At 41.6% G+C, this 13,954-nt stretch overlaps 1 protein-coding gene across 1 annotated transcript in view; it reads right to left on the reverse strand.

Annotated features, from left to right (window-relative positions):
- LOC133975539 (potassium/sodium hyperpolarization-activated cyclic nucleotide-gated channel 1) overlaps positions 1 to 6,708 on the reverse strand; it is a 68,317-nt gene extending 61,609 nt beyond the window's left edge. The window contains exon 1 of the mRNA XM_062413509.1: positions 6,108 to 6,708. Coding sequence (XP_062269493.1) covers positions 6,108 to 6,463 — 356 coding nt within the window. The 5' untranslated portion in view covers positions 6,464 to 6,708. The remainder of the gene's footprint in view (positions 1 to 6,107) is intronic.
- Between the last annotated feature and the right edge of the window lie 7,246 nt (positions 6,709 to 13,954).

A 13,954-nucleotide genomic window follows, 5' to 3' on the forward strand; every position in this document is an offset into this window, starting at 1 on the left:
AAAAAAACCTAACAATTTTGTTATTATTGTCTTAGTTACTTCCTGCTAGGATACATGTCCTGTACATAAGATCCCAGTTTGCTGAAACTGAGAATAATAAGTCGAAAATTCTGGTCTGTGGTGCGGAGGTTCCGAGTCTCTGAGGCCCTGACAAGCTGTCAAGGGGAACTCTGACAAGTTCATCTGCTTGTGTTGTTAGCAACAGTACTGTCTGGCTGTGTTGATGTCCTTGCACTCTGTTTGGCGATGATCAGAGCCAGACGTGATTCATCAGGCATAAAGGCAGAGCAACCATGAATGAAAATAGACGCTTTCAGGAATCCTATGTCGCGTTAAAAGTCTGCTGACGCAATCACTGCAGCCTGCCTCTGCTCTGCCTCGCCGTCCGGTCGGGACTCGTTGTCGAAGGTGGAAATGGACTGGCTTGTTGGCAGGCTGCCTGCCTGTCTGTCTGGCAGACTGGCCACCCAGTAATGGATCGGTTTTGGGAAGAAAATTAAGCAGAGGCCTTGGATTTATAAATATCCACAGATCATGTGTCCGATAATAGGCTGTGCTCCATCTAAACAGCGGTCAGCGAGGTGGTTTGTGATATCCTTAATCAGTATTTCTACACCAGCATGCATCGAACTGAGGCCTGTGGAGTGGACCCCTCTATGGAGAGCCTTGACTTAACACCTTGAGCAGATAACATGATGCCCTGATGGGTTTGTGATGCTCTTCATTCCTCCTAAGTGTACATGCTAGCCACATACAACATGTCAGTGGGTCGATACCCTTTACTTGCTAGGCGTGCTAGGCTAATGCACGTACAAACGACAGTATGTACATGCAAGATAAGTTCTACTTTTATTATTTATATATAAAAGTGGAATACGTGGCCTCAAGTCAAAACATCTGCCAAAAGCCATCTTCTGTAATGGCCTCAGAACAAGATGCAAAGAACTATTCATTATTGAGATTATAAAGAGATCTTCTAATTTTTAAGAAATACTCAAGATAGCTTCATTAGCCTGTGGTTAAACATAGTGTTAATCTAGAACAAAGAGAAATACCTTTCAGAGATAAAGTGAATAATAATTAGAATACAATGTAAAAATGTACTATTTCTTTTATTTTTTTTAAAGGATAAATCAGTATTACCCACATACCACTGTAGAATTCATTATCCTTATCTGTTAAACGACTGTTTCAAATCATTTAAAATAGTGGCTCTTTTCCTCCCATATTAACATAATCAATTGCCCTGTGTTGAAAATGAGTTTCCACTGAGTGCCCACATCTCTGAGTTATTTCCATTTCTCTCTTGGCTGAGGTAGGTGGTATACTGGCCTTAACCTCTGAGACGCCCACTTATCTAATGAATAAAGCATAATGTTTCTCTGTGTTTTGAATTAAAGCAGCGGAGCTCGGAAGAAGTTTCCCTCGAATCAGACTCGAAAAACATGAAGATTAGATCTGATATTTGAAGACTAAGTGACATTTCGCATTGGAAAGCAATTCTAAGTTACTTGCTGGTAAAAAATCATGCAACTGCCTCGGATCTTTAACAGCTCTACCACTGTGTCCAGTCCTAGCCACATCATTGTATCAGGCTCTTGCTCCAGTGACCCTGTTCTCAGAATGAAGCCAGTCCCAGTTAAACCAGTAAACGAGTGCAGTGCACCCGACTGTCACACGCAGCTCCAGCACCAGCAGTGCATTCAGTGACTACTCCTTCGGGTTTGACAGCTCCAGCAGCGCACCTTAACTACTCCACTCATATTCACATGGTAATTCTTGCACGCTCACCTCCACACGTACACCCCAGGTCCCGTCCCAGCTATGAAATTACATCGAGGAGATCTTTGCATTCTGTTGCTCTTTTAAAAAGATAATTTTATCTGGTTTACAGAGTTTTGTATTTTTTGTATTTTTAAATCCGCTCAGAAACACAAGCCTTGGCTCTGATTGATAAAATGTGGGAGATGCAATCACTAGATCACTGTTCCCAAACACTGTGGGTGCTGCAGTATCGCTGCAGAGACAGCACCGGGTCCTCTGGCTGATTTATACACAGTGCGAGAGCTGGGAAAGAGAAATGTGCCGATGTTACACCAATACATCACAGGTAGAAAAAAGAAAAAGCTTTCAAATGATAAACCCAACCAAGAGGAAAAACAATTCAGCTCTTACAATTCAGCTCAATGAACCAAGCAATTGAAGGTGCTGGAAAATGCCATGAAAGAAAAACCATGCATATTGCAGCTACCACTACTGTGGTGGATTTAGAACATACTTCCACCAAAGCTAACTGGCCACTTTATCAGCATATTGCATGCATTGCATCAGATACAAATACAATGTGCACTTTCTGCAAACTCATCATCACTCATCTTACATTAAATAAATGTTCCAATATGTTTGAAAAGATAGACCGCCAAAACAAATTTATTTTGATCCATGAAATCCAGATCATATCCACATCAGATCCAGGCTAAATGTAAACTTGTAGATAAAGATACATATAAATGTAAACTTGTAGATAAAGATACATATTTTGTTCTATCATTATAGCCATAATAATATAGTTACCATCTGATTACGTGGCAGCCCAGTGATGGATTAATAAACCAAGCAGAGGAATCTCTACCGTACTAATCCTGCTGCACATGAAGCCGGCCCGCTTTGCTCTCGTACGTTTCCTCCGAATACAACATAATCAATGTCCAACTACTTCTGCAAGCAGCTGAGGGAACCCCACACGATCTTACTCAGCACAGCCTGGGCTGGTCCAATCTGCAACGTAATGGCTATGAACTGTGCTACAGAGGTCACAAGTTGGAATGATTATTTATCTGTGCATATTGGGACAGAAACATCTGCCACATCTTTCCCTCTGGATATTGAGATCAATATTATTGGGATAATAAAGAAGTATTATTACATTTGGGTATCTATATATGCAGTTATTGCTGAAACCCTCCTAGGATATCATGCATTAATGCAATTTTACCATATTTCTATCATAAACATGTGTCATTATTAATGGATCTGGGGAGATTGCTGAGAATAAATGTCCCTCCGTTTCCGGCACAGTTAATAAGAGGCACCAGGGACACATTTCAATGTCAAGCAAAACGACAAGAACGTGTCACTGCACCTATGAGCAGATGTGATTGCTGAAACAAACCCATGTGTCTTTTCTGTTATTTGAGAGAAACTACATCACAAGAGTGTTTTTCACCTGCCACTAAGGCCTCTCCTCGGCATAAACAGAGGTGTGTGAGGCCGCGCACGAGGCCCCTCTAAAAATCTATGAATAATGAATATTACTAACTTGCCATTAATCTTTAAGCAGCCACTGTGTACGAAGAATATGTTGGATATTAAGTTTCAAACACTCCCACAAAGCAATATAAAGCCCATGTGGATAGTGGTGTCATTCATGGACGGCACTTACGCAAGACTTTTCAGTGAGAGAATGAAACAGCGATGAATGCGGGGCAGCACGTGTATATTTAATTATGCAAAGATTGGTAGTGATACGCACAAACAGTAAAAGCTCCAAAAATAATTATGTTGTTAAGTCAAGCCCCACAGCAGAGAAACAGATTAACTTTTATGCCAAAGTGCAAGTAGAGCTGCCAAGCAAAGTGGACCCTTGCACCTCCATCATCTATGCACCAGCATGACAGATAGCTCCGAGCAGTAGGATACAACCTCGCAGCACCACTTTGGAGTCAGGATGCAGACTCTCATATGATATACAAGGGTATATATGAGGGCTGTATCTTCACTAGAGGACGTGGAGCTTCTCTTATGGAAATGACATTAGACATGAACCTAAGGGGGCGTTCCCCTTCCTCTTGTAGCTTTTTATTCTAATACAGCAGAAATAAGAGTCCTTGAGAAGAGAACCCCCATTGATGACCCAATTTGTCTCTGATTTGACACAGTCAGAATAAGCTCTGAGACATACTGTACTGAACATATGTGCACTACTGTGACATCGGCAATCATTTCCTGTATGAAGCCTTTTCCTGCACTTTCCTTCTTAATTTTCCTCTTCCCTTGTATTACATTCAGAATAGGGTTCTCTAACCCTGACCCAACAACTACATGAAATGTGAAACATTTATCATATTTAAAAGATCGGATTTGTTCTTGGATTGTGTGATTGAGGTTTGTCATTATTCTGATTGTCCTGTTCTTGTTTTGTCTAAATGTTTGGTTTTAGTTTGATCAGAAAGAGAATCATCGACATTAAAAACTTTTTTAACACCTTCATACCCTTGTAGGAATTTACTGCCTCATCTGCCTTCCCTGCTTATATTATTTATTAAATTTTGAGCAGATTCAAACACAACTGCAATTGATCGAATCAATCATTAATAACTGAAAAAAGGTACTGTTGGCATCATCAGTGAAGAGTTCTTTCCCTACCCTTGTCCATCTTTCAGAAGCGGGGGTCAAATCTCCTTACATAATAGTTTTCAGAGACTGCTAAGCTCGTTGACTGTTGTGTTGTGCTACTAATCCGTGCCCACAATCATTGTACATCTGTGTGCGCACATGGGCGTGTGCATATGCCTGTGTTTTTGTGTGGGGAGCTCAGGATATCCCTGTTAGCAGTACTCGTGTGTCTAGTCATATGGGGTTAGTGCAAAGGTGAAACAAAACACAAAGCCTCGTGAACACTGATGCAGTTTGGAGCCGTTATGCACATTGTGTTGTACTAAAACACATCAATGTGATCTACTTATCCTTTTGCAGAGAGCTACACAGTTATAAAGCCGCAGTGAAAGAGTCAATTCAACTTTCAGGGCACATATGCTCCTAATGCGGGCTCCATCACCAGCAGGGTGAACACTCAGTGCTTAAGGCCTGCTCTAAGTTCAGGACCACGGACAGCTCTGTCTACGTGCCCTGGCACGTTGCTACAGCAGAGAGAACTGGAGGGGGTGAGTGTCACCACCGTGCTGAGCCATGCTGAGCCCTTCTATGCCGTGCCAGGGGACACTGGTGCACAGACTAATGCTTAATTGGTTAAGTGGTGAACTGTAAACACGCGGCCTGTGGACAACCAGTCCTGCCTGAACCTGATCTCATTTGTTTACGCAGTCAGTGTGCCACAGATGACGAGCAGGTTTCACTACCTTCTCATGTGGATCATCTGAGCTTCTCTCAGTAGGACAATGCAATGTGTGGGTTTATTCAGCCATGTCCAATAGAGAGAGAAAAAAAAAAAAAAAAACATAAAAAACAGTGATAATGTCCCTGTGGCATTTAGGGGATGCCAGAGAAACAAGTGTGGCATGAGGGTTTCTGCAGCTCCCTCCAAACAAACACATTCCACCACATTTCCCCAGCAGGGCAGCTGCACGAAATGAAAACAATCCACCACTCATGCATGCACCAGCACTGTCAAACAGATCCGAAGATCAGTTTCAACTAATGCATTCAAAACACGGCCATTTCCCTTTAAATTCATCCCCTGTACAGTGTTCTTTTTTTTTTCTTCTTTTTTTTTTTTACCGCATTCTGTGCATCTTCCCTGATTTGCACACAGGCCCAGCGTTTCACCGCCGCCTATGAAATGTTTACAAGCCGTGGTGGTGCAGTGGCATTGTCACGTTGTGTCCAGGTTCTGTCGCCCCGATACACGAGAGCCGAATATGTCGCAATGAAGACACGGAGCTGACTCTGTGTCTGCTCGTGTGCGCGTGTGAAGCCTGGGCTGGTGTGCGCGTCCCTTGCCTCCGAACCACTGACATTCACCGGGCTTTTTCCAAGGACATCTCGCTCGCACACCTTTGTAGCCTCGACACATTCCTCGCTTATTATAATAAAAATGCCGCAATGGACCGCACACACGCGGACGCACACGCACATTTGGACAGCGGAGCCCTCAGCCTGCGGACGCCTGATTGCCTAAATACAGGAGATAGATTATATGCGTAAGGGGCTTTGGAGGGAGGGGGGGGGGGGCGGGGGCGATGACAGAGCGGTATGTGTGAGAGTGTATGGACCCCAGGGGTGACGGGAGGGGTGGATGAAAAGGGGTGAGGAGGAGGAAGGATGGAGGGGGGGGGGGTCTTTTTTTTTTTTTTTCTTCTAGCCCTTACCTAAAATCGCTATATGGATGAATGATCCAGTATCCGGCCGTTTGGACCCTCTCTTGCTCTTTCTCCACCGCTTTCTGACTGCCGAACATACGCAGGGAGAACTTATTGACTCCCGGCTGCATCATGGCCCCAAATTGCCGCTGCATGAAACCGTGTGCCCTGGACTCCCCCTCCAGATCGTCAAAGCCCACCATGGCCTCTTCGCGTTCCCCCTTGAAGCCCACGGAGTTGCCGTGGTCCTTGCTGTTCTGGCTGCCCGTGTTGTTCTTCTGTATGGAGTCTTGCCTCTGAAAAACATTATTCCCATCCGCCTTCTCCTCCTTGTTGCTGGAGAACGAATTGGATTTGTCTTCCATGGTGCCTTTAGTTGTCCCGTTGTTTCTGCTTTGAGACGAGGCAGGGCAGGCGGAACGGCTCCGGCTCCGGCTCGGGAGGGCTGCGCGTAAAAACTGGAGAGGACGCGCCGCGAGCTCTCCGGTTTCTCTCCGTTTTTTTGTGTCCTTCAAAAGTGCTCGGCTCCTCTGTGCCTTCACCGCTCAGTGCTGCAAACTGAGACAGAGTGCCAGAGAGCCCGCTGGATCAGGTTTCTTGGGTTACCGCCATCTACCGACGGCCCCGGCTTCTGGCGTCCAAAGCCTCTCTCCGCCTGTATAGTCTCACTTCGCACGGCACTGCGGTTTAACTGGCACATGCTCCTGCACCTTATTTACATAATGTGGCTCATGATAGCGACCCCCCCCCCCCCTTCTCCACTGTCATCACTTTCACACAAGGCAGGTGAGGGCCAACACTATGGGAGCATAGTGAATGTATGCAGTGTCACATGAAGTTAATGAAACATGTTTTCTTTTCTTTCTTTAAAAAAAAAAAATATTCATTTCATACAGTTTGTACAGCTTCCTGGCAGCAGGTTGAGCTTCCTGCAGAGGAGGGATAATATAAGACAACACGGTGTAACAGATTGTTAACTTCGGTGTGTGATCTTAGAGTTGATGCTGCCGGTCATGTGAGAGAAGTTGGAACATCTTGAGGATATCGCACCTTCTCAAGGTGTTGCAGATACCATCCTACATGTAGATTGTGATTGCACTATATCGTTTTAAGCCAGATGCATTGCAACTGTCACAAAGAAATGTGGGCTTGTGTAGGCGTGTACCTGTAGTTATGTTTCACATCAAGTTTAAGGTATTATAATCATTTAAGTAATAATGCAAATTACTTTTGAATTATTAGTTGTGTGGTTTACTTTAAGTAGGAATAATCCCACAGCATCACTGCCCACCTGCAGAATTAGGATTGAATACATCATTGTTTCATTATCTTTTGTATTCCCACACCAAGCGCATGCTAACCTTTCACTCTATGAAATGACACAGTCATTGGAAGTGCTTCTCTCGATCAAGGTAACGCTAATTTCACCATTCACGACAGTCGCTTGGGTTGAAATACTTCAATTCGGGCCGAAAGCTAGTGTGACGTCATTTCGCCAAATCCAGGTGAATCGCATCATTTGCTTCGATCAACCTGGTGGAAATTGATTTGAACTCGGTCGAGAAATGAGTGTGACACAATGTCGCGAGAGCCAATCAACACTGACAATTCAACACCAACCTGAGCTAACATGTGATCCACTGATCAAAACGCAGGTATAGCTCTGGAATCTACAGTAATCTGGCTAAAGCACTGCAAGGAGATATAATAATAAAACAAAATCAGCAGGGTGCATTTTAAACCAGAGTTATAGAATTGCGCTCAGTAGAGCGCAGCCCTAAAGTCCCTGTGAGTTCATTCAAACTGCACAAAATTTCTAACATTCCCTAAACTTTCTCGCAATGTTAAAGACAATATCAAATATACCTGGACCCCCGACCCCCCACCCCCCCCCCCCCCCCCCCCCCCGCTTCACATCCACACCACAGTTTACCGGGTTCTTCCCCGACTCACATCCTTCTACTGAGGTTTGCAATAATGCATTCAGCAGCTTTTGGAAACGTGACCTCCTTGATGGATGAGATTAGATGATGCCAAATGTCGTGCAGAATGCATTATAATCAGCTACTCTGTTACACCACATGCTGCAGCCCCTACGATGTTTGGCCAGACATTTATAATTAAATTAGGGTATTTACTGTTGTTTTGAGAAACCAGCATCTTATTTGGGGCACCAGTCCAAAATAAATGAAGATGGAAGGCGACCGAAAACAGACCCTTCCAGAAAAAGAGGAGAGGAAATCTTACAGGGAGGTGAATTCGGAGGATTCACAAACGCATAAAAAAAAACTGAGTTGGGAGAAAATAGCAGAGGAGTGTTGGAGGAGGACACTTATTATGGAGAACAGCGACAGCAGAAGGACGGCGCAAAACACCAGAAGCTGTTGAGTGGCGACTTGTCGATTACAACATCAACAACTTAACACTTGAATGGGTAACATGAGCCTGGAGACTTCTGAACCCTTCCAGCTAGTTGGATTTAAGAAAGTGCACTATGTTGCTTTAAAAAACTAAACTGCAATTTCTCTCTAGAGTGAGATAAATCCTCATGTAGTTGAAAAAGTGACGGCAAACAGCTACATGTGAAAACTGTGGCTGGTGCTTGTTTGAAGTTAGGGGGGATATATATATATATATATTTACATCTATTATATTTTATATTGTTGTATACATATTATTATATATATATTTGTATGTATAAATTGGATATCTTTGGAGCGTTTGTTGTTTTAAAAGGTTTTTATAGATCGTATAATTGATCAACAATGAATTTGCAGATGATCTGATTATGAAATATAGAATGGTAGTCAGAAGAGAGCCCACCTCCACCAACAGTCTCCCTCGATACAATCAAGCTGCACCAAATCTAAAGATATCTGTTCTCTAAATATATCAGATTCTTTTCTCAGAGAGCCATGAATAATTTATTGGAAAAACAGTCAAAATGTCAAAAAAAAGAAGCCAGAAAAGAAGAAAGTGCTACAAAATTCCTGAATCGACCCTCCGATTCAACTTCTTCCCTGACCACAGCCTACCACTAAGTTTCATGGTAATCCGTTGTGTAGTTTCGATGTAATCTCACTTACAAACCAACTATCAGATGTAGATCTTAATAACTAGCTTGCATCAGTGGATGAAGAGGTGCGGAGGTCATACGAGCACAACAAGCTGCTTCTCTGCAGGAATACCCGACTTTCATGCTCGCTTCCCGGTGGCTTTGTTGCAGTGCCACAAAAACCCATCTGCTCTGGACATACGACACAGACATCCCTGCTAACAGGCAGAGCATTTTGTAAAAGAGCTGGAGTCACCACAGATTCTGCAGGGAAATCCACTGCTGCCCCTTCTGTCAGGCAAATACTGCATAAATGTATATTACTAAAATGTCAAGCCACTGCACCATCTATTCACATGGAGCTGTGGTATTGGCTGACAAACATGCATACAGCCTATATACACAAAGACATTTTATATTACTGTGAGTGTGTAAGTATACACACACACACATACATGTATAAATACAGACATACAGTTTATTAATCCATGTCTGTTATATTTATATTAGTTAAGTACCTGTATCCGTGGGTCATGGCTGAATTGTAAATATACTTAAGTACGATTACATTTAATGCATATGTTTGATTACTTTTACCTTTTGAAATTATGTGTATGTTTCATTTTATTTTCAAAACTTTCAGTGACTAAACAACAGGTATTGTAGATTTAATATTACAGTATATAAATTAGAATGGAACTCAGCAGAGCAGCTCCACTAGAGCCCAACAGTCCATTTATGAAACCACATTTAAATTCACTAGATCCATATTTTTATTTGGGTCTGCAGCAAATTGCACACACTGATAGATGTCAGTCCCCAAACATGATTTTTTATAATTTTTTTTCATTAAGATCCATGAATTATTCTGAGGATACGACGAATAACAGAGCAAAATGTCATGGAAAAGATTTTGTGATCCTTCCAACAAACAACAAAACATCAGACAAAAACCTCACCTCCTTGGCAGAGGTCATAAAAATGAACTTTGCTATGACAATTGCTTCTCCTGTATGTATTAGTATTAATAATATCACATTGCTCTAATGAGTCTTTTTACTTTTTAAACTTAAAGAAGCATTTGCTGATAGTACTTTTTTATGTCAATAGTGATCACAGATGAGGACCCACATGCTGACAGTTCCAATAAACTGTCTTTAGTTCAACTTACTGGTTGACGCTGAGCAGGTCAGACAGAGGTGTCCTGAGGCAAATGTCAAAAAAATGTGTGGAACAAACACTGGGGCGATGGAACACTGACAGAAAACCGACAGACAAGCTGGTGCAGAACAGACAAATACACTCAACACTCAGGTGACGCCTATAACGTGTGAAGCTAATCAGAGGTTTTCAGGAAGTGAGGGAAGGCAGTGAAGAGCTCTGAAATGAGAACCACAGGCTACTAGAAAATAAAACAGGAAGGGCAAAATACTCACAAACCCAAAAACCAAACAGAAGAAAGGGAATGAGGGTGACATCCATAAACACAACCATGAATCCAACAATAGATTATCCACAAAGATTTGAATTCTCCTCAAAGACTCAAGACAAGGGCAGAGTCATGACAACTTCATTTGAATGCAGGACTTGTAATAGAGTATTTTTCATTTGAGGTCGTTCAACGTTTAAGAATACCCTATACCCTTATCTTACTGTACTTAAGTACATTATTATTGTATCTTTACTTCACTTAAATAGATCTATTTACGGGTACTTTTCACTTTTATTCCACTACATATATCAGCAAATATCTGTACTTTCCACTCCAAGTGTTTTCAGCATCTTTGGCAGCATTCTTTATAAATGTTATAATTTTATGACAAATTAATACAGCTGAATATAGACAAGTAAAAAAGGAATGCGGTACACTCACTTTTATTTTTGTCTATTTATTTGTACTTTTACTTCAGTAAAATGTTTGTGTACTTCCTTCCCTAGTTTTTTTTACTAACCACTACTGCTGCAGGTCTTTTTGAGGCTTTAGACTTTGCCTGTTTTATATTATTTTGTCTTTTATTGCGGGCTATTGCTGAGCATTAACATCCTTTCTTGATTTTTCACTAAATAAATGTTTAGTGAACGATATCAATAATATATAACACATATTTTCACATTATGCATATTTATATTCTATTTTAGATATTTATTTAGATATTTTTATTCTTAAAATTTTAGATATTTCTAAATAGTTTGATCTTATATATTTACATCTTGCTTAGTGTGTTATCTGATATCTTGTTGCTCTCTCTCTCTCTCTCTCTCTCTCTCTCTCTCTCTCTCTCTATATATATATATAATATATAACTTATTCTTAGTTATATTATATTATATTAAATTGTATAGCTTTTTAGTCATTGCTCTGGCATTGTTTCTCTTTCAACAACGATACTTTCCTTTTTTCTCTCCCTCTATATTTTTCTACGTAATATGTTTGTCATGCACATTCTTCGTACGTTAACAACCTACTTGGCAATAAGTAACATCCTGATTAAAGTGAGAAGTCAGAGAGCACCAGTGAGTAAAGCTGCTGTGCCTCTTTCGACTCCGTGGCCTGACATACCCACGCTGAACCCACGCGTGCACTCTGTCTTTTCGTGGCTGCACAAAATAGCAGCTGGCTGCGCACATCACCATGCAGAACAGTAGCTCGGATATTTTGCATGTTTGGCAGTAGATTATTATGTAATGATCCAAATGTTATTCTAATTAAAACAGACATTCCTTGCCTGTTTGTGTGTGTGTGTGTGTGCGTGTGTGTATGCGTTTTCTCCCTCATCTGGGTTTGTGTTGAGTTGGATTAGCTGGCATGCCAACTGTTTCCCCTACACAAGGCTTGTGTAACTTCAATTACACAGTTAATAGGGCAGGGAGGGGGGATACTCAGAGAGAAAAAAAAATGTTGCATAACATTTATGGCTTAAAGTAATACTGATATTGAACAAAGTGCAAATCCCAGATGTCCCAATCACATGTCAGGGATAAAATACAAGAAGAACATACGTACAGGATAGAGGACGTGCGTCACAGAAGGAAATAGTTAACCTTGTGTTTGATTTGGCCAATTCTCTGCATTGGTCCCACATGTGGTCAGCACATCTGGAGCTTCAGGATCAGCCCCGAACAAGTAACCACATGGTGCGATGCCCTCAATCACACAGCTGATCCATTTTAATATACATTTCAATCCACATTTTTCATCATGTTCAGTGAAGGCCTTGGATTCCTAGTCTCATACATTTTGCATATTTACATCAAACATTTGAATAAACTGTATGTTGAATCAGGTTTAAGCTGCTGGGTTTTAATCCAGCCTCACAATATACAGACTATCCAGAAAATAATATTCAGCCCCAATGTCCTGCTCCATTCTAAATAATGAGTTCCTGATTCTTCTGATGGTCTCATTGGCTCTGCTGATATTGCATTGTGTCTCTAAGATTACATCCAGTCATCTCCACTTACAGTCAATACCTCATCGGGACATGAAACATTACATACTCCCGCACTGCCAGCCATTTCTTATGCCACAAATAGCATCAGCCCACTAAAGGATGGAAGCATTGTGTTACAATGCTTCCCCCCCACCCCCATTTTCTGCAAGTCATTCAATGTATAGTTTCTCATTTACAGAAACAATATTCCTGGTTACAATCATTTTAAGGAAGCATATAGAGTAAATCTTAAAATCACAAAATGTAAAGCAAAAGGCGTTTCGTTATTTCTGAAAACTGAATAAATATTTTCTGTCACTACCGACTGGATTAGATGTTTAATCTTAGTCATCATATAGTAATTTTGGATGAAAACATTCCCTATCTTGTAAATCACCTATTGTATCATCACGGAAACGCCTGCGACACAGAGCTCAATAAAGGACACGAATTAAAAACACAAATCTTCCACCTCCCCGGCCCAGACACGACTACTAATTCGCTTGTCCTCTTTGGACTCATGTCCCCTGACTGACTACTTTAACTAAACCGTGATTGGGGCTAGGGAAGATGGTAGAGTTGTAATAGGATTGCGAGCTTTGGTCCGTCTCCAGCGGCGACTATCAGAGTATCATGGAGATCAGGGATGATGCCGAGGCGTTGGACGCTGACCAGCCGAGACCAAGGTTGACTTAATCAGCAAAGGGACAGAGCGAATGAAAGCATTAGGGGGCTCAATCAAAAAGATGATTATCATAAAATGATGGGGTGTAGCATCATGAACATCTTAATGCGATACCCAATTTCTGGATGGACAAAGGCACGGCATTCCATTGTGTTGCTCTAGCACTGACCTATGAATTTGTACGGAATAATTCCTACTACTTGATTGTCGGGATCCTATCACAGCATAGAAAACATTTATTTTTCAAACTAAAAGTTAGAAGAAAACACTTGAAGAGCATCCCCATGCACTGCGAGTTGCAACAGGACAGAGGGGTGGGACTCATCGCCTCAATCAAATCAGTGAGGCGTGACATGTTAGTGGGGTTAATGTGACGGTTGGCATTACCATATCATAATTGGATCCACACAGCTGAGCTCTTGTTTAACCTCTGCAGATTATCAGCTATGAGGCTGCTGCACTACTTAACCTTTAAGCTCATACCCGTGAATTCCGACGCCCAAAAACGCAACGTAAGGAAGAGATGTTGTGTCCCACAGAGAGTTTTTTGTAACAGTCCTGTCAGTTCCATAGGAACATGGTTCTACTTTGGCAGGTGCCTGACCTGTACTGGTATATTCAGTAGATGTATTGTGGGTTGTAACTAACGATTATTTTCATTTTGTTAATTATTTTGATAATTATT

Source organism: Platichthys flesus, chromosome 19, assembly GCF_949316205.1.
Source record: "Platichthys flesus chromosome 19, fPlaFle2.1, whole genome shotgun sequence".
Classification (NCBI taxonomy): Eukaryota; Metazoa; Chordata; class Actinopteri; order Pleuronectiformes; family Pleuronectidae; genus Platichthys; species Platichthys flesus.